Below are 22523 nucleotides of genomic sequence, written 5' to 3' on the forward strand. Positions count from 1 at the left end.
TTTTTGCCTATTCATCCTGATAGTTCTTTCTCTTTTTTCTCTCTTTATTACATGTTTACTTTGGAGTGGCATTTCTAATCTCGTTGCATACAATGTTTTCACAACATTGATATGAATGACAATAAATACAATTACATTTAATTCAAAATAGGGCTTAAAGCTGATGTTCAGTTTTCAAATTGGCTTTATCAGTCAAGAATGATTACTAATATAATTAACATAAAGAAGATTATTTCATAAAATGCCACAAATGATAATTGCAGTTTGTTCACCTCCGCAGCAGATTATAGCGGCAATGAAGAGCGCCAGGTCGCTGTCGTCCAGCTCCAAAGCATTGAATTTGGCTGCAAACTGAAACTTGGGCTCCATCATGTCACTGAAAGGCCGCCGCAGACTCTTGAGGAACTCTCGCGTGATGAAGCCCGAGCCGTACGCCACCAGCAGCCCGTCCTTGTTCATGCAGGAGGCCAGCAAGGCGAAGAGCGCCTCGTAGACGCCGTACTTGAGCAGGGTCACCTGGTCGTTGAGGTCCAGGTCCGAGAAACCCGGAACAGACTTGGCAAACTCCGTCATCTCGGTGACCGTTTCCACCGAGGTGCATTGGCAGCAGTGGAAGAGGCGGACTTCGGCTTCCCGGTCCTTCAGGACTCCCGCCGAGCCTACCATCTTCGCCACCACCGTCTGTTCCGCCAGCTTCAACGTCTCCATGTCGTGGATGACTAAAGGCTGCAAAGAGATAAGGCAGAAATCACGCATGCATTCTCTTTTCTTATTTAAAGACAATCTTTATCAAAACTAGGTGTGCACCGATAAATTCTCTGACAATTTTGCTGTACCAGTTACCAACAGATCCTATACTGTATCCCTTGTTTGTAATGGTGAGTGAAGACCAGAACTCGCTGCCTTATGTAAAAATCCGTGAGGTAGAACCCACCCCATTTTTAACATCCACTCTGCTGGCCCCTGCTCGTAGCAATAGTCGACCAAGGAAAATGGATCCGAGCTGCACAGGCTCTCTTCATTTTGGGCAGGTAGAACGGAAAAAAGCCGGTACACATGACAAACATTTGCTTTCTTGGCCCCTGCTCTCAGCGATAGTCGACTGAAGATAAAGGATTGTGGCCAAAACTGTGCAGTTCATTTTAGGTGGTAGACAATGGCACGCTCAGAAACCCCAACTGGAAAAAATGTTCTCTGCCGGGTCCTGCTCTCAGCAATATTTGACTGGGGTTAATGGATCACGGACACAACCTTGCGTGTCATTAACGGAGGCCAGAACAGCACGCCTTCCAACAAAAGTGCCATCCGCCGGCCTTACTGTCAACAATAGTCAACCAAGGACAATGTATCACTGCCGCATAGGTGCTGTTCCTTTGAAATGGAAAGAACAGAAAAAAGTTGCCACTGTTGAAAGAAATTTGCTCTCTCAACCAGCGCTTTCAGCGATAGACGACTAGGGATCACAGCCAAAACTGTGCAGTTCATTTGGGGCAGGCCACAATGGCCCGCTTAAGTGGCCTAAACTGAAAAAAGAAATTGCACTCTGCTGGCCCCTGCTTCCAGCAATAGTCGAATGGGGATAATGGATCACAAACACAACAATGCATTCCGGAGCGCCAGTAGCTCAGGAGGTAAAGCGCTTTTCTTCGGATCGAGAGGTCGATTCCCGGCTCCTCCGTGTTATATGTCGAAGTGTCCTTGGGCAATACGCTGAATCCCTAATGCCCCCGATAGCAGGTAGTTGCCTTGCATGGCTGACGCTGCTATCGGTTAGTTAGTGTGTAAAAGGGAAACGTGTGAAGCACATTGTAAAGCGCTTTGGGAGGTCTTCATTGACTTGAAAAGCTCTATATAAATGCAGTCCATTTACATTTTGTGCGGGCCAGAGTGACAAAAGTGCCTTCTGTCGGTCCTTGCTTGCAGGCAAAAGGGGATTGGGGGAATTTGATTGGACCAAACGAGTGTAGTTCGCTTTTTGGTAGACAAGACGAAAAAACTAGAACTACCAGGCCCGACAACAGTGTGCTTTGTCAGTCTCCACTTGCAGCACTATGCAATCAGGGATAATAGATTGGTCCAAACGAGTCCAGTTTACACTTTGGTGGACGAGCAAAATGCATTCAACAAAATGCGTTTCGCGTGTATATTTATTCATAAATGCTTATTGTCGCTACTATACAAAAGAGACCTATTTTCATTTTCTGGCCTTTGTTATTATGAGAACGTTGGCGTTTTTAAAAAAAAGTGTTAAAAAAATAATCTAAAATAGAATCAGATGAAAAAATATGTCATTGAAATAAGTGACAACATGAGAAAATGATCCCCATGTATTGCCGAGGAATCGGACTTAAAGCTTCATATGGGCAGGTATTAAAAAAAAAAAGAATTGCTCAATCTTTTTCTCCAACCCATTATGGCCTCTGACTCAAAAAGTATGGGCAGACTCAAGCCACAAATCCTCAATGAATCTTGGTGGGTTGTAGTAATAATATTCATCCATCCATTATCTGCACCGCTTATCCTCAGTAGGGTCACGGGGGTGCTGGAGCCCATCCCAGCTATCTTTGGGCAGTGGGCAGGGGACACCCTTAACTGGTTGCCAGCCAGTCGCAGGGCACACAGAGATAGACAACTCACTCGCTCATTCACACCTAGGGACAATTTAGACCGGCCAATTGACCTGACATGCATGTTTTTGGAATGTGGGAGGAAACCGGAGTGTCTGAAGGAAACCCACAAAAGCACGAGGAGAACATGCAAACTACACAGGTAGGTTCGATCTCATGAACTCAGAACTGTGCCACACACGCGCTAGCCACTGCGTCGCCGTGCTGCCCTAGTAATAATATGTTGTAGTAAAATAATGTGTTGCTTCATTTATGGAAAAAAAAATCTAAATATCTATTCTTAAGTGTGTAGGATCCTCTGAAAAAAAAAAAAAAAAAAAAAGACATTAAATGTTATTTACGAGGACGTCTCAATTGTTCTTCAGGGGGTCTTTTGGTTCATTCCGCAATTTTGGACATTTCGAAAAAAAACAAAAAAGACAGACTTGGCGTTATGGAGCCCACAATGATGGCTAGCCACTATTTATGACAGCTCTGGCTCCCCTCTCATACTCAAATTGCTGCACCTCATGCGCAGCTGCCAACTATTGAGAAACAAATTCAGAGTGCAAAGTTGAAAACGTGCTAGGACGAGGAGTGAAATCCCTCCACTGAAGAAATGAACAACACTGTATATATTTTCAATTGAACCTACCGGGGTGCTGGTCTTCCCCGTGAGGATAGTCCGTGCCTTGGCCTTGTTCATGTTGAAGTTCTTGAGGTAGGCCTCGTAAATCTGGCGAGCAAGGGTCTTCTGGTCGGCCATCTGGGGGTCCTCCACCTCGCGCTCAACCGTCACCATCTCCGCCTTTAGCTTCAACTTCTCCGATTGGGGCATTCGGCCAAACCGGATGGCTAAAGGCCAAAAACACATATCACTTTTCGTCTTATTTGTGATGGTATCACTGCTGTCACAGTGCTAGAAAATGTAGGCTTATTTGAAGTATTCCTTTTTCTTATTTCACTATATTTCCAACTTATTTTTCTAGTAAAAAATAAAACCAAGATTTTGAACTGTCACATTCCTAATATATCTATATATACTCTTCTAGCTTTTTGTTCTTATTCTATTGTACAGTATGTCACAAAAGTGAGTACACACTACACATTTCTGCAGAGATTTTATCATTATGTTTAATTGAAGAACACTGAAGAAACCTTGCTTTGTCCCAATTAAATGTAGTCTGTGTAAAACTTATATAACAGTGTAAATTAATTTTCCCCTGCGAGAAACTCAAAATATAGTAATTAGTAGCTAAACACCTGATAACAAAAGAGAGTACACCCTAAACTAAAAGTTCTTGAAGCTCAAAATTTTGTGTTGCCATCATCATTTTGCAGAACCACCTTAATCACCATTTCCATGGATTTAACCAGAGCCCCACAAATTGCCACAGGAATGCTCTTCCACTACTCCATGACAACTTGACTGAACTGGGGGATATTTATGATCTTTTGCTTCTCCACCTTCCGCTTGAGGATGCCTCAAAGATGTTCTATTGGGTTTATATCTGGACATAGACTTGGCCAATTCATCACCCTTTACCCTTAGCACCTTGAGAAAATCCTTGGTCATCTTACACGTTATATTGGGTATTTTTGTATTCTATATCCTTTATTTTATTTTTTAACACAAAGTTACTGCTGGAAGTGTGAATTTCCCTACGTGGATGAATTAAGTATCTATCTATCTATCTTGACCTGTGACCCAGTTTCTGGAGGGGATCATTCTCTGCTCCAGTATTTCACAGTACATGCTTAAGTTAATGTCTTCCTCAAATAAATGCAACTCTCCAATTCCGGTTGCACTCATCGAGCCCCAAACCATGACATTCCCAACACCATGCTTAATTTTGGGCTCGACACAAACATGTTGGTACCCCTCACCTGGTTTCCGCCACTCATGCGTCACACCATCTGAGCCAAATAAATTAATCTTTGTCTGATCAGACCAGAGGATATCTTTTCAGTAAGCCATGGCCTTTGTTTACTTATTTCTCTTTATTATGTCAAAGTGATGTTTCTTCAGTGTTCTATTCAACATTAAAATGAAATTTCTGCAAAAATGTAAGGGGTGTGCTCACTTACATTCAATTTTTCTCAATACATATTTTTAATTATTAAACAATCAAGTCATCAATTAATTCTTTTTGTTCTCAGCCCTAGATAAAATGAGCAAAATTTTAGGCCAGGTAAAACATAAAATAATTGTGTTTATTTAAGGATTATTTTTTCTATTTTAAAGACAAAAATAAAAACACTTTACTCCAATGGGTTGATATTTTTACATATGTACTTGAGAGCCCCAGAGGCTACGCTCAGACAGCCTGATCCCATCCGACTAACAAGATTGCAAATGAACTGCATTTAACCTCACGTACACGAAAATTACGGCGGCGTATTAACAAAAAAACCCCAAAACAAAACAAAAAAACAGGTCTGATGTGATCCAATGATCCACATATAAAAGTAGGCGGCAACGTATTAAGTGGCCTCTTGCAAAGCGTTTAGATCATGTCATGGTGCTAAAAGTCCACAGTGGCCAACTGGGAAGAAGCCAATTCCAATTAAGTTGAGAGGAAGTGAGTGACACAAAGCTACGAGCCGGCTGCAGTTTAGCGGTCTGCAATTTACCTGTCTAGTGTTAGCTAGCATTCATGTTATCTTTATATTGATTTTTAATCCATTTTTCATTTATTTTTTATTGATCTTCTCTGTTTTATTGGATCTTTTTTGCTTATGTTGGGGCTTTTCCTCTTTTTCCGAACAAAAAAACAAAACAAATAAATTTAACATAAGAAAAAATACATAAGAGATTATTTAAAAATGGCTAAATGTGGAGAAAGGCAAGTTAAAAGTGTGGTAAATAAAATAAGACAAAAAATATTTGCCCCATTGAACTATTCATTCATTCATCCATAACATCACCGCTTATCCTCAGTAGGGTCACGGGGGTGCTGGAGCCCATCCCAGCTATCTTCGGCCAGTGGGCAGGGGATACCCTGAACTGGTTGCCAGCCAGTCACAAGGCACACAGAGACAGACAACTCACTCGCTCATTCACACCTAGGGACAATTTGGACCGGCCAGTTAAGCTGACATGCATGTTTTTGGAATGTGGGAGGAAATCGGAGTGCCTGGAGGAAACCCACGCAAGCATGGGGAGAACATGCAAACTCCACACAGGAAGCTTCGATCTCATGACCTCAAAATTGTTCGGCACACGCGGTAACCACTGCGCTGCCAGGTTGGCTGTTCATTTAGAATAGTAACTACAAAAAGGTGTTAGCAGTATTCCAAAGCTTGTTCGAAAACCCGAGTAAATTCTATCTATCTACCTTGGTCATATCCCTCAGGAGGGGTGACCGACAGCAAGACAAACACATACAATAGCAAAGAAAATAAGAGGGGAAAAAAATAGCAAAAAACACTCACAAAGTTTTTGGAGCATGGCCAACCCAATTGCCCAACAAGTTAGGCACCTCGGCCCCTAAGTTGGTCATGCTTTCGTCCCTCCAGATGGAATGGGACACCAAAAAGCGGCCATGTCACTCGGTTCAGGGTGACACAACACACTCTTTTGTTCAACAGCAGGGCCCGACAGCTTTCACTGGTTTACCCCTGCCGCATCATACGGGTGCCCAGCCCATCCTTAAGAACGCGTCCACAATCCCACTATCGTTTCACAACACCTCTCCACTCCTTCCTATCACCAACAAGAGCTCTAGCTTCCATTATATTTAGACCTCTTTCCTGCAGTGCACTCATAACACCATCCATCCACGTCAATCGCGGCCTTCCTCTTGGTCTCCTTCCATTGACTTCTGCTCTGTAGATCCTCTTCAACATTCGTTCCTCATCCATCCTCTCCACGTGTCCAAACCAACCGAGTACTCTCTTGTGCTCACGCTTGCTCAGTTTCACGACTACTCCAGTTCTGTCTCTCACAATTCCATTTCTCAATCTACCCAATCTTGTCACTCCTAACATACTCCCTAAACACTTCATCTAAAAAACATTCAATTTCCTTCTTAAATCTGCGTTCAGGCTTCAAGTCTCAGCACCATACAACACAGTCGGCACAATCACACTCTCATACGGTCTCCTCTTAACTTCCATACTCATACTCTTGTTGCTCAACACTCTCCTCAGAGCAGCCAAAACCTTGCTTCCTTGATTCACTCTGTGCAATACCTCGCAGTCCATTCCACCAACTGCAGCCACATCACAACCCAAGTACCTAAAGCTTTCAACTTCTTCCAGCACCTGTCCATGCAACCTTATTTCTAACGCCATGCCCACTCCATCACGTGAACACTTCATCACCTTACTCTTCCCAACATTCACACATAACTTAGGCCTATCACATACTCTTCCAAACTCCGTTACCAACCTTCTCAATGTTTTGAAAAACCTGAGTAAATAAAAGCATAAATGCACATTGCACAAGCTAGTCAGTCTCTCTTGTATTGGTATAAAGCAGCGATGGCGAAGCATTTACGGTATTACTGTTGACTCTACGTAAATAATACAAGGCATGCCATGTTCAAGGTCGACGTCCGCATTAAGAACACATTTAGAAGATGACGTTGGCGTGCCGTTCACTAAGGTCACCCTCTGTGCTCGCACTCTGCAACGTGGAAGAGCGAGGCTAAGCTCTTTATTGATTTATGCTTTATTTGCTTTTTTTTCCGAGAATGCATCTTTTACTTCTCTTTCTAGAGTTTCATGTGACACGACCAGGATCCTTTGGTGAGCTCTTTGATAAACGACAGCTAATTTTAGCTCTCATTCTTTCGACCTGCAATGGGATACGTGGGCTCAAAGTTAGTTTACTGACTTGATATTATGATTATATATTATGTTCAACTCATTCAAAGCCGGACGTTTCTTTCAAATGGAAAGAGCCAGAGCTAGTTAATTTTTCCATTTTGACTGCTCCTTTAGAAGATTTTGTATATATATATGTATATATATATATATATAGGCATACAAATAAATTATAATATATAATATAATTCATAAAAATATTATGAACATTAAGAAAATGTAAAAAAAAAAAAAATCGAAAAATTCTTAATTTTTTACCATTTTTCTAATGTATATTTTTAATACTATAAATGTATGTTTTTAATTAGGTATGTTTTGCAAGAATAGAATATTTGCAATGTTATATTATATTCTGACAGTGGAAGAACATTTCACTTCAAAACAAAATTTTACTACTTTTTTTCCTCAGTTATCTTTATAAGTACTTTTTAAAAGGACAGACTGAGGAGATAATTTCTTCCTCATGCCATGAGGCTCTTTAACTCCACCCAGGGGAGTAAAAGCCCACATTAAACCCCATCCCCACATTTGCATATTACCCTATTTTTCTTACAGTGTGTATTATTTAAATACTCTATAGCAAAACGTTATATTGGGTATTTTTGTATTCTATATCTTTATTTTATTATTCTATTTTTCAACACAAGGATACTGCTGGAAGTGTGAATTTCCCTACGGGGGTGAATAATCTATTCATCTATCCATCTAATAAACAACAGCTAGCATTAGCTGCTAGCAAGCAGTAGCAAAAGGTAACAAGAACGTTTAGTGCAGGGGTCTTCAAGGTAGTGCCCACGGGTACCAGGGTGGCCCCCAAGAATGAAGTGCCCGCAGACCTGTTCTGAAAATAGCTCACCAGTTCTGGTTTTATGTGATTTTCTAGAATGTTTTGATTTTTACTGTTTGAATGAGTCCATTTCCAACAAGTAACCTGGTAATAACATTGTATCAGCATAGTAATAACCCGATAAGTTAGAATTGCATATCAAACCGGGTGGTCTTTGCACTCATTACCGGTAGTCACAAAAAGCAACTCCCTGCTTGAAAATGGAAGGAGACCCCTGGTTTAGTGGGTGAAGCAGGCAAAAAAGAACAAAGATCAATTAGTGGAACGGGCTCTCTATTCTCAACTTATTTTACTTTAACGCTAAATCCGACTGCAAAAGGTAAAATGGAAGGAGAGGAGCGAGCTGCCTGTACTTGTCGTGTAAGCGCATTAGTGGCAATTAAACGCTTGGCAGCGCTTGCGTTCTAGTGTATCGTTTTAAAGACGTGCTGGAGCGTTGTGCTTGCTCACAGCATTCCAACTTACCGTTGTGGGACATTCCCACCGACAGGCACTTCTGGAAGCGGCAATATTGGCACTTGTTGCGGTTCTTCTTTTGGATCTTGCAGCGCCGTTCGCACTTGTCGTAGTCCAGCTTCAGGCGGATGGTGCGACGGAAAAAGCCCTGTAAGACGGAATCTGTAAATCTGGGTTCAAAGACGGAAAAATGAGCAAATGAGCAGTAGAACCCTGGGATACGGTATCCCTGCCGTAAGACGTTTTGAGTTAACAGTATGGATTAAGATGTTTTTTTACAGCATTTTCCCCACCTATACAAGATAAACGACAAATAATTTTGTATGCCCAAAAACAAATTATGTGGGATTCATGCATATGTATTTAAATCTCTAAAATTCCTGTCTGCGATTGGTCGACGTCCTATAACATGCTGGCCTGCAATTGGTTAAAGTCACGGTATCATGGAGAGGTCGATAAGCTAACGGCTAAATTACCTGCTGCAATGCTTTCCCTTAATTCACTTCAGAAACTCGTGTTCTCTTTAATAACAAAACAGTATTTTTTGTACTGCTTTTATTCCCTAAAGGTTCCAAAGCTTGCAGTGATGCTAAAGGTAAAGGCAATATCATGATAACTATGGAAAAGAAGCTGAACCACTAAGATTGCTACCCTTGCGTAGGAATAGTGCCGTGAACAATCAACATGACAATGACTAAAAATAAGGTGATTAAAGCAAGAAAATCTTCTAATGGAGTAATTTGAATCCACCCGCTACTCCACTCTACCAGCTAGAGACACATAACCCTGAAGGTAAATTTTATTAAATGTATATCTATTTATGAAGTGGAACTTTTAAAATCAGGATTCATCAGCTTTTTCTAGCCCCCTTAACACCCACCCACTAATACCACTGTAACAGCTCAAATCACACAACAACAAAGGTAAAAAAGAAATCATTTTTCCGTAACAAGTTTATCTTTTTATAATTGTATTTAATCAAATAACTGTATATAAGATCTGAGTATTACTTACTATGCACTATTTTTTTATTTTAATGTTTTTACCTGCGTTAACAAGGGTTCGGAATGCATTTGCTTATCACCATAAGTTTATCCCCCTCTACATGGCAAATTCACTTAGCAGAACTGATTAATGTCGTTTCTGATGGCTCTACTGTACTATCCCTTTATATTATGTTTTCCCTGGAAAACAAGCTTGTGAAAAACACAAAAGAAAGAAAACCTGTTAATGCTCGCAATGTGTTTAGGCATGCCGGAGAAAATGAAAACGAAACGCCACAACAAAATTTTTGCATTGCACTGAAAGGAGTGGAAATTACATAACAACTCGTAAATATTTTTGTGACTTATTTTTGGCAGATAGCTTGCTTTAATCATTTCAAGAATAATTTTAAAAACAATAAACATTTATATAAAAAGAATAGTACAAGTAAAAAACAAATGCAGTTAAAAAAAAGGGGGAGATTGAAATTTCATTTATTCACATATTTATAGCTCGATTATTTTGTTTTATGTGGGCGTTAGTACTAAATATATAAATGATTGATGAATATTCAAACAAAAAACATATACATATTTGTTTCTTAAATGTATTGCCACGGTTGCCATGGCGCCCAATTGGCCCCGGCCATGTGGCGCCAGCTACAGCTTGTTGACAGATTGGCTCCCTGTCAGTATTTAAAGTCCTGTCAGTCCCCTTTTGTCGGTCCGCCTGCTAATCTGTTTTTACATGGCAAGCCCTGTCCTGTTTTTTGCTCCTGTTTGTCTCCCGTTACAATCTGTTTTGATCTCGACCACGTCTACTCTCCTCTCCTGGCTTTCGACTCGTTTCGGATCCCAATCACGTTTTTGCTCTTCTATCGTGGCTACTGACCCTTTTTTTCCGTTCCCGACACCGTCATCGCTCGCCAGAGAAGTCCCACTTCCGCGTTCAAAGCGACCTGCTCCCCGTGACCGGCGATCACCGGATCGTGTGTGCAATCCTTCCCCTCTTCCCAATAAAACTGTGAGAAACATTACGCGAGTGGGTCCTGTTTCCGTTCTGGTTTTGACATGTATGTCTTTATCCATTAAATTTTTGGGGGGGCAAAAAGTGAGGTGTTAATAAAACAATACACACACAAATGAAAACATTGAATAATTGACAACAATACACATAAAATATTTTTTTAAATGTAAAAAAATATATATCTTTATTCGTCACATTTTTGACAAAACATGACTGCCTTGAGCACAGACCGATAAAGGAATTTAAAAAAAATATCAAAATAACATTTTAAAATATTTGTTTTATTTTTTGTTGTCAGGGCAATTTATTATCTGAATAGGGCACATCTAATTACAAGGTGTACCCTTAAAATATTCCTTTAGGAGATTCTTTTTGAATCTATATGAAATGCACTAGATTTTAAGGCGCATAAAATCCAAACTACACTAAAAAGGTTGCATCAACAAAAAAGAAACGTCAAGAAAAAAAGAAAGTTATTTCATGGAACATAAATAATAGAAAACGTGGTTTCACAACTAAATTAGCGTTATTTAATCATAAATGGTGACGATATGTAGAAGTATTTCATTAGAATTGTGAATTTTCAATTGAATTTACTATATTACAGAATTTCAGGCAAATGTTTGTTTGTTCGGGTGCGCTTTCTTGTCCGAAAAAATACAATGAGCTTGTGTCATGACATTGTTCTAACCAGTGTTGGGCCTAAAGCATTACAGCTGAATAGTTATGGTGGCGCCGGATTTCTCCACATGCAGATAGTCTCCCTAGCGTATGCCCACGCATCACAGCTAAATTTACAACTAAAAAATACTCAGATCAGGGGATCAGCTTATATGTGACTATTTGGTTGTGTGTCACCAGTAGTGAATGGTAGGCAGTCTGTTGGAAGGGGAATGTGACTTATACAGGAATCACCAAACCAACTCAATCAATGGGGAAAGCGTAACCGCATAATTTATGGTAAGAGTGTGCTGAAATCTGGTCTTTATATTAGTAAAATTATTTTTGCAATTAAAAATGTTTACACGATGCCTGGAGAAAAAAGAATACGTCTTGGACAGTTCCCAGAAATGGAGAAGGAGATCTTTGATTGGTCTGAAGCCCAAACACAAAATGAATAGAGGGTCCCATGGAAGTGTTTGTTACAAAACTGACAGTGTTCTCTAATTTTGATCAGTCGTTTTGGCAAATTACAGGTTTTTGTGAGAAAGTGTAGAAGCATGGTATAGACACAACAAAATGTCCCTGAACTGTTAAGCACAGTGAACATGGCGTTTTTCAGAATGATTCATTTTTTTTTCTAAATTGTTCTCTAATTTACATCTCCAGTGTACATACAATTTATGTAATGGAGTGTTTATTCATTTGAATCAGTCAGGCGGCTTAGTCTCACCTTGCAGCCCTCGCAGGCATGCACACCGTAGTGGTATCCTGAGGCGCGGTCAGCGCAAACGCGACACTCTAAACTGAGTGCCGAAGAGGACGACAAAGAAGAAGAAGGTGACAAGTCGTCCTGGCTTGCCGACACCCCGTAGGCAACAGATGAAGACGGGCTGGATGCTGGTGTCAGGGCGTCTGTGGGGAAAAGAAAATTGCTCGATGACATTTTCTAAAAGGTGAATAATATAAGCTGTGCACTGCTCCACAATACCCCTTGCTACTTCGCGCTTCGGTTATCGCTGGTTCACTGCTTTGCGGAAAATAAATTGAACTGTCTCTATTGTCATTGATGTCAACGTATCCTGCATTGGTTTCGGAGCACACAGTACACAGCAAATTCCATCACAGAGGCAGGTTAGGTCGGGCTAGTTTGCTAGTTTGAGATCAGGTAATTGTGTAATTTTGTAACTGTAATCCTGTGCAGTCCTTTGAGACATTTTTGTGATTAAGGGCTATATAAATAAATTTGACTTGACTTGACTTGACTTGACTTTTGACTCGCTAATAGTGTTGGGTGGGCGTGATTATCTGTGTGCATGAGTATGCTGTCAGTCAAATAGCGGGGCGGGCACACAAGTCAATGTGATCACCCAAAACAAACTGGGAAGCATGGCCACCCTTGGCGTTCAGCAGCTCTTAACATTGAAAAGAAATTCATCAATTAAATTGGAACTCTGAGTAAGTCAGGAGAGCGCAAAGAAATGGTGATCACCAGCGACTTCTCCGTGGATTGTTATTGAGTCCGGGAACCAACTGAGGCAGCGTCGTGGAGAAGGCTATACCAAGGCTGCAGGTCTAGCCCAGCAGTCGGCAACCCGCGGCTCCGGAGCCTCATGTGGCTCTTTCATCCTTATAATGCGGCTCTGATTGGGTAGGGAAAATAAATTACTAAAAAATTGTTTTTGTATTTAATTGAAGTGTGTTTTATTTGTGTTAGTTTTTATATTATTTTAGTTTTAAATTTGAAGATTATTGTGATCTTGAAATATTAAAATATTAATTAAATTATTTGATATTATTTTTTCGTCGCTCAAAATAGACGTCACACTGCGGAAGCTGGTATACCCGCTGAAACGCCGTCTATTTTGAGCGACTTTCAACCCCGGCAAAGCCAATGGAGAAATGTAAGAAAAGAAAAATATCTCAAGAAAATAGAACATTCAATGATGCCTGGGCAGATTCATTTGCATTTACCTCGGGCGAGAGTGGCCTACCAGTATGCCTAACTTGTGGGGAAAAACTGGCTAACAATAAACGGTCAAATGTCGCAAGAAGCTGTGCGCAGGGGTTCAAGAGCAGAAGTCCCATTAACCAGGTAAAATAAATATTTATGCAGATATTTTGCAAATATTTAATTTTCATTGTTTAGTGACACAGTGCTTTTTCCCCCAATTTATTTTATATATTCAGGTCAAGGCTCCGCTGCATACTTTGAAAGCCCAAGGCGATATAAGGATGACGGCTCACGTATTTTTCCCTTTTGTTTGCTGCATGCACAATTTAAATTCAGCTTTTTATTTTATTCGAAAGAGACATTCAGACATTATTATTTTTTCAAGAATTCAAAATGTTTTCATTACATCGGTAAAATTTAATTTTCTCCGTAGCACTTCATAAGACATAACCACACTATAGTTGTTTATACAAAGTGTAAAGGTAAGAAAAAGCAATATATACAGTGTTATCTTCATTTTAGATAAGATAAATGGATATAAGGATGACGCCTCATGGCATTTTTCTGCTTTCGTTTGCTACATGGACAATTTAAATTCAGCTTTTTAATTTATTTGAAAGAGACATTCATTGTTATTATTTTTCAAGAATTCAAATTGTTCAAAATGTGTTCATTAAATGAATACAATGTAATTTTCTCTGTAGCACGTGGATTTCATAAGAAACATGCTGCGGTAAAGTAGTAGAAGTTTTTTATTTTAGATGTGCGGCTCCCAGTGTTTTTTTTTCCGTGGAAACCGGGTTCGAATGGCTCTTTCGGTGTCAAAGGTTGCCGACCGCTGGTCTAGCCCAATGCAATGGCTAGGTTAACAACTCTGTTAAAAGTGATTAGAAAAGACCTCAATTAGGAACATAACATGTAGTTATGACTACTGCATCCTTTTAGTCGACCAGCCTCCCGTTTTCCCTCCAATCCGTCCCAGCTAGCCTGCCGTATCCCGGCTGGTTTAACCCCTGTTGGCTCTTTGTGTGTCATTTTTGCTAGTTTGCCCCATTTTGGGTGCTCACCATTTGTTGTACCATTGCTTAAAACCCTCAGTATGGTGACTGGCTTGCTAGGGTGCTGGTGCGCTTCACCTGACGTCAGAGTTCAGGAAGTCAGAGAAAATACAGACTGTCTTCAAAATGCATTCTCCCGGAAAATAATTGGAATATACCAATGACATATATAGTTAGATATTATGCAAACAACAGATACATTTTTTTCTCATATGTATGTTTTAGAATTTGGGTATCCCTTTAAGCCACCTCTGCCAAGCCTGTATTTTACTAACGCCAGATTGATTACCCATGAAACGGATGACTTAGAGCTACAATTCGTGGGAAACCGCTACATTCGGGACAGTATTATTTTAATCATTGTGGAGACCCGGCACAATTCGAGGTTACCCGATGCTAGCGTGCAGCTAGCCAGCCGTTCTCTAAAGCACTTAGATGCACTGACAGGAAAAGCTCTCCAGTTTTGTTTTATTTTGTATAATGACAATAAAGAGTATTTATTCAATTGCAATTATATGTTCTGTTTTTTTATCTGTAGATCTATAGTGGGTATTTTGTTACAGTCATGTACTCTCAGTCATTAAGGACGTCATCCGAGGTAGAGTTAACCTGTGGAGGCTTTTATGAAGAGGCAATGCTACTTTACAGATTTTTTTTTACTTTATGATGGCTTCTGGTCCCCATTAACCACAATAACCAACGGATTAGTGTGTAATCAATCAATACATTTGAAAAACTTTTTTGGGGATCTCTGATCGTATTTAGGGTGGAATGGTGGTTCCAGATGAGAACCAATGCAATAAAGATAAGTCAATATAAAACCCAATTTGGGTCTGTCACGACCAGAACTAAAACAGGACCCAATTGCGTTACGTTTCTCACAAGTTTTATTAAAGGAAAGAGGAAGGGCTGCGCCCACGATCCGGAGTTCACTAGGCGTGGTAAGCAAGTCGCTCTTGGACTCGGATTGTGATCCGAACACGGAAGTGGGTCTTCCGTAGCGAGCGATGGTGTTGTCAAGGACGGAAAAACAGGTCCGTAGCCGGGACAGGAGAGCAAAAACGTGGTTGGGGTTAGAAACAGGTCGTAAGCCGGAACGAGAGAGCAGACGTGGTCAGGATCAAAAACGGGTCGTAGCCGGAGACAGACAGGAGCAAAAACGGGACGGATGGGAGTCAGGGAAAAAAGCTTGCCTAGTATTCACTGAGGTTTGCAGACAGACTGACAACAGGGGATTGACAGGACTGAGTTCAGGGAGCCAGTCAGAACCCGCGGCGGTTTGGGCTAAATGAGCGGGCACAGCTGAGTCACATCAGTAATCATGACAGGGTCAAGAGAAGACAGTCATTATTTGGTAGAAATTGTATTTAAAAAAAAAAAAAAAATACAAATATATATTGGGATAAAAGAAGAAAATCGACTAATTGGGAGAGTCATTTTTGTACACAAAAAAGCCAGAAAGTTAGACTGAAAATAATCCAAGTAGTGGGTCAGTTTCTCTTATTTCCATTTGATCCTCCTGCCAGGAGCAAGAGGCTATTTTCCATTCACGTGATTGGCACAAGTTAGTCATGTGGCAGGAACTGGGTACAGAAATAATCCAATCGCCTGGCATTAGGCCAATCTGTTATTTGAGTGACGCCAAAACGTCCGGCATGTAGCTTAAGTGATCAAATGTTTCCTCACCTCTCTATCCTTAAAAAAAAAAAAAAGAACTTTTTTTCTGCATACATTTGGTAGAAGCTAACATTTTGAAGCGGCCCACCTCATCCTCTATTCAGGAGGGAAGAGAAGCTGGTGGACGTTTCCCGAGAGGTGTTTTGAGGCAACTGTGGAATGCAGAGGGGGGAGTCCGAGTTTTTAGAGAAGAACAGCACAGAAATGTAGTTGAAAATGCATTGAAAGGGAATGAATGTATTGATGGAATACTGTCAAATGTGTGGCTCCAAATCTCAGTGGTTCAAAAATAATCTACAAGAAATATCTCTCACTGGAACGCCAAAAATCTTCACGAGACAGCATCTTGGAACAGATTATAATGATAAAACTGTCTGTGTTGTACATTTTAGGTCAGTCGGTAAGATAATCCTTTTGTCATTGGCTGATTACAAAGAAAAAGACAATTTTGAAAACAATCAAATTGCCAATTTTCCGATTAAAATTGGATTGTAATTTAAAAAGTCGTTTTTATCCTCTTATGAATATTTTGGCCTTCATTGCTCAAAGTAGTCACGTTAAGTAGCAAGTAAACATATTTTTTTAGTTGTGACTGCCACCTTTTCTAATAAAACAAAATAAATATTGAAAAAAAAATTATCTAGTATGGTCGAAGACTAATAAATTAACTTTTTAAATATTATTTTTCTTATCTTAAACACAGAAAAAAAACATAAAATTAATAGTAAAATTAAAAAAAATATCTAAAATAAAAAAACAAATCATTACAAATAATTTGAAAATCAATGGTTCTCAGCCGAAACGGGTGGCATGGTGCTTCCGGGTTGGGGATGAGATCCTGGACCAAGTGGATTAGGTGCAGCATCGGCCGTCATGCGGACCCTGTACCGGTCCCATCACGGTGAAGAGGGAGCTCTCAATTTACCGGTCGATCTACACTTTCCTACTCTCACCTGTGGGCATGACCGAAAGAAGAAGATCCTGGAAATAAGCGGAGTAAATGAGTTTCCTCTGCAGGGTGGCTGCATAAAGGGCAAGAAGCTGAGAAAATGTCCGAGGAAATGCTATACAAGCCTTGCATTTTTTCACACTAGAGACAGTGGAGGTGCCAGGTTTATCTCTGAAGATAATCTTAGCCTCATTGTTAGCCTTATCAGGAGCAGGCTAGCTGTAGAGCACATATGTCAGAGTCAAGGCCCGCGGGCCACATTAGGCCCGCGAAAGGGTTTTACCTGGCCCGCGTGACGATATCAATATATTATTAGATCCGGCCCGCAGGCCGCTGCAAGCCAGCAGCCCGCAGTACGCATGAATACTACATTTCCCAAAATGCAACGGGGACGCGCCGAGCGGGAGCAAAGCGGGAGGCGGTTTGATTTATTCAGCAGTCGATCAGCAGCAGTCATTAGCATAACAGCAAAAATTAGCCCACAGATACCCATCAACAATGGCTAAACGGAAGGTGGACACTGAAAACCGGGGCTTTCAAACAAGGTGGGAGTTGGAGTACATGTTCACGGAGGTAGCTGGAAAACCTGTGTGTCTGCTATGTGGAGAAAGTGTGGCGGTGATGAAAGCGTATAATATTAGACGGCATCATGAAACAAAACACACGCCTCAAACAAGTAATGTAGAGTTGTAGTAATACAGTACTGTATATAAATTTATGTAAATACAGTAATAATACAGTAATGTTTCCTGTGCAATTACACATTTGAAGTTTTTACTCCGTTCAAGTTTAAAAGTTAAATATGCACATAAAGAAGGTCTTGTTTTTTGTTGTTCCCCTCGGGAATTTTAAAGCTTTATTGTCTATGTTGACTATGTTGTTTTTGTTTGCCGACTCTGTCCTGGGAGTGTTTCTTGTTTTTCGGCTTTTCATGGAAAATAGATCTTGATGTGGACAACAGTCTTTTGATAAAATTGTCTCCTATTTAGCAGAGAAAATGACTTTTGATTGTTATTATTTGTTAATCAGTAATTCCTTTTTTTCACACTAACCCAGAGAAAGCCCAGAAAGGAAAGTCAATGTACATTTGAGCAGGACAGATGAGGTCCAGTGTGTTGATTGCTATTGGTTTTAAGTAACAAGAGATTTTTGCACTTTATTTTATTGTATTTCGAGGCAATATTTCTTTTTAATAATTTCAGATGATTGAATTATAGAAAATGGTTATGAGTTGTTGTTATGAGATATGTTATGAGTTTTTTATATAAAGGACATTTGTATTTTGTGCCTGCTGAAATTAAAAATGACTGACAGAGTCATAAGAAAATATTGCTTTATTAATCCAATCATATTGTAATATATTTGTTGTGTTTTCAGTAGGTTAAATCTTGGTTTCAGTAAAGATTGGACAGTCCGGCCCTCGGCTTGTAGCCAAATGTTTTATTTGGCCCTCCGTCCATTTGACTTTGACACCCCTGCTGTAGAGAATACATCGCCACAGTAACTAAGCCGAGCTAAATCTAACTTGCTTTTATGCAAAAATAAACATGTTAATATTTTGGGGAGTTTTACAATCTACCCAAACATATCTCCTCCACAACCATCTCACCTTTTTAAAAACGGTCCCATTTTCATGTCTGAAAATTGGAGGATAAACAAAACATTCGGCACGTGTTCTTTTGAGGCCTCAGTGATCAGGATAGTTGCAGTTTCACACACTGACTAAGGTACCCGTGTTAGGGAAATCCCTTATGTTCAGGATCAATACAGCACAGATACAGCCCTTCTGATTATGGGAGAGAAAATAAATCGGGTCACACTTTTGGGATGCTCCAATTTGATAGTTGTTCCCAAACTATCTATTCACACCTGTTACGATACAGATATTCAAACCCAAACTATTGTCCAATAAAGACATTATCTGAGCCAATATCAATTTGAATTATAACTGGTGTTTATTTATTTCCTCAATTTGATTCTGGTTAACATAGACGGGAATTTTAGTCCTGCTTCTCTCTATTTCAGGTTATCCATGGCCAATGGTTAAACCTAATGGGCTACTGGTAGGTATTCACTAATCTCAACACAGTTGATTTGTTGTTGTTTTACTTCGGGTCAATATCGGACAAATATTGAATGGAATATTTTTGACTGTTGGAATAATAGTCTCTGGTCTTAATAGTCTGTAGTCTGTGCAGCGCTTTGAGACATCTTGTAATTTAAGGGCTTTCAAGATAAACATGACTCGACAGATGGACAAAATAGGAAGCCTTTCCTTACCGAAGACAGCGGAGCCTTCCGATCCGTTGCTGGATGACTGATACTCCGGGGGATCGCAAGAACTGAGGGTTCCGCTGTCGATAGACTGTGAGATGTCGTGGAGTTCCTCCATCCCGCCGATGAAATCGTCATCGCCGCAAAGCGGGCTGCCCAACATGGAGTCCTCCAGGGGAGAAGGTGGCCGGTAGCGCCTCTCGATGTCCACCATGGTCGCTTCGAGGTGGGGAGGGTGGCGTGTCGGCCAATGAAATTACTCCTTAGAAAAAAAACAACCAAATAATAAGAATTAGATTATCATTGATAACAACATTGTGAACATTTTTTTTATGACAGGGCACACTGGTGTGCCGTGAGACCTTATCTAGTGTGCCGCAGGAAACTGTCCAATTTTATCATTGCATAAAAACATGAAATCATTCAATATATTTGCTTTCTTACAGTAAGCAGCCAAGTAACATTCATCCATATCAGTAGGTGGCAGATTACTATTATTCTTCTTTTCATATATATTGATCATCTGCTCACGAGGTAGCCCATTATATTAAATAACTGATTTTGTTTAATAAATGTATTTCAAACTCCCCTGCAAAAACTAATATAAATCAAATACCTCTACTTCTAAATGTCTCTACATACGAAAGTTTCAGGTTACGAAGAACTACTTGCTTATGGGGGACATTAAGATTTTTTGGGGGCAAGACATTTAGAGATTCAATGTCTTGCCCAAGAACACTTCGACATATAACACGGGGAAGCCGGGAATCGAACTTGTGACCTCTTCATCTCAAGACGAGTGCTTTACCTCCTGAGCTACTGCCTCCCAAAGATTCATAGGCGTTTCACGATACAAAGTCAAAATTACAGTACAATATGCGCTGCTATTAAATGCTCCCAGAGTTTCCTGGACGTAAAAAAATTGGCTATCACTTGACATCTGCCTGGTAATCCACATGCGTGCTCCTAGCATGCTTTCTTTGTCACATCAAAGATCAGAGTTCAGAGTTCGGGGACGAAGAGGAAGGTTTCCGGCAAGATGGGGTGGAGGATGCAGCCATCATTCAATCATCCCAAATTAAGTACATTATAACAACATTCAATAAAGTCTCGGAAATTGTTGAAAGGAATCCACCAGAAAAGTGTTGACAGGTCTGTCTATTGCTACATCTGCCTGGCGCATTCCCGATAGTTTATCAAAAGCCGGGGAAAGCAGATGTCATTGGATCAGTTTTTCAATAAATGCAAGGCAAAAGAGTAAATTATCATTTTTATTAGGGTTGCCTACTTTTGGTGGTTGGTTCCAACAAATTGAAGAAGTTTGGATGCAGAACCTTAGGAAAAAATATTATTGTTTTAATTGACATACTTTTATTGTTATTTCAAATAACATTTTAGGGGATGCAAACATTATATTATTCAAGGTTTTAAACAAAGCTACCCATTTGGGGGATTTAGTTTCAGAGGCCTAAAATGTGAATCATTACGTTTGGGATGGGTCGGGCTTCTCTCTCACCAATGTTTTTGTTAATGATCAACCCATCATTATTCTGATTTGTGCTGCAATAGATTCTGAAGGATGTACTGCTGCTGTGGTTTATAGCACACTTTTACATGTTAAAATGACAGACGGCCTGAGATGTTCCTGTCTTCCCTTAAAAAAAAAAAAAAAAGAGTCAACAATGGAAAATTGTTGCTTAATATAAAATCTGCCACATAAAAAAAGATGTAGGTGTTCATACAGTTTTGTTTAACTTATATTTTGTTACAAAAGTGAGTCTTTCAAAACACCTCTCCTCCTCCCAAATATCTCCTCTCATGAAAAAAAAAAGACATTTCTGGTTTGAGTTTGGCTCAATTCTGCAAATCAAGTTAATCCGTCGGGTTAGGGCTGGGTCGGGCTTTAATACCCGCAGGTCGAGGTTGGGACGGGTTGGATTTTTTAGGCCAGATCTTACTTCTGGTAAGTTTAAAAAAAAAAAACATTCCATAGTTTTTGGAAAGCAAGTTGTTTTTGACTAATCAATCCAGTTTTTAGGGTTTTAATGTTTTTTTCTAAACAAAGCAAACCTTTTTGTGGTGTTTTTTACCCCCAATTCCATATTGCTGCAACAGATTAGTGGCAGAAGGAACCTTTTGTGTGGCCCACCTTAAATGAAATGCATGGTCGTTGCTGCGATCCATTATCTCCGGTCGACAACTTCACATATTATAGGGGGGTTCTGTCATGCACATTTGTTTCTCTTTTCTGTCACTTAAAAGTCAGCTTAAATTAATCCGAGTAGTAGATGGATCTACTTTGGATCAAAAATAGGTTATTTTTCACCCAGTGTTTTAAGAGTGGCAGATTTGAAACTCATTAAAAAAAAATAGACAAGAAACTTCTGTCATGCAACATCTTAAGTCTCTTCAGCGTTTGAAGCATTATGACACTAAAGGAAGTACCCTAAAGTCCTGGATGACATCCTTGTAAAACCGGTCTATGAGCAATCAAGAAAATGCCAAGGTCACCTCAGAGAAATCTGATTAAACTTCCACTCTGATGCAGAGAGGACACTAAAAAGTGATACGAGAAAAGAAAAGTTTGGATGCCAGCAGACGAGCGAAGGATCCAGTCGAGCTTCCCACCTGGTATTACAAAACTTCAGACGTCCCCATGTAAACTGGGTCAATCTTCAGTAAGCCCCTTTTCATCAGGCCTTGTTAAGTCCATCAAAGACAGGGGGAGGGGATGAGGGTGCAGGTTCCAGAATGGCGATGAAGATGAACAACAGCAGCTGCCCCTTGTTTGCACCACTCGGCACTTTTGCACGCCTCCAGTTTAACCTCAACTTGTGTTTGTCACCAGAGGAATGGACGTGCATGAGTGAATAAAGAATGTATCGATAAAGTTTTTAGAAAAATCTAATTTGATTTTGGCATCTTGAATTTTCGCACATACTGATATTTATTTCTTTACAATAATTTGAGTTTTCAAATTTTTATTATGGACTGTACTTAATTTAGTACCCTTTGCTTTTGCTGTGGAGCTGGAACAAATCATTTCTGTTCAATGTTATTTCAATGGGAACAATTGCTTTGTTACGTAAACGATGCAAAATGTACCTTAACAATTATCTTTATCTTCCCTCAATCGTTTATTGAATAGATAGTTACAGAGTAATGGCTTTATAAGCCTGCCAATATGAACTATATTGTTGCT

General features: G+C 40.0%; 1 protein-coding gene across 2 annotated transcripts in view; it reads right to left on the minus strand.

Moving 5' to 3' along the window:
* pparab (peroxisome proliferator-activated receptor alpha b) overlaps positions 1–22523 on the minus strand; it is a 52401-nt gene that overhangs the window by 2090 nt on the left and 27788 nt on the right. For both annotated transcript variants that reach the window (XM_088340631.1, XM_088340630.1), the window contains exons 2-6: positions 19328–19583; positions 12143–12324; positions 8749–8887; positions 3262–3461; positions 273–726 (exon numbers count right to left, since the gene is read on the minus strand). In XM_088340631.1, coding sequence (XP_088196757.1) covers positions 273–726; positions 3262–3461; positions 8749–8887; positions 12143–12324; positions 19328–19535 — 1183 coding nt within the window. In that variant the 5' untranslated portion in view covers positions 19536–19583. The remainder of the gene's footprint in view (positions 1–272; positions 727–3261; positions 3462–8748; positions 8888–12142; positions 12325–19327; positions 19584–22523) is intronic.

This window comes from Urocampus carinirostris, chromosome 7 (genome assembly GCF_059441175.1).
Source record: "Urocampus carinirostris isolate Australia breed hairy pipefish chromosome 7, RoL_Ucar_1.0, whole genome shotgun sequence".
Classification (NCBI taxonomy): domain Eukaryota; kingdom Metazoa; phylum Chordata; class Actinopteri; order Syngnathiformes; family Syngnathidae; genus Urocampus; species Urocampus carinirostris.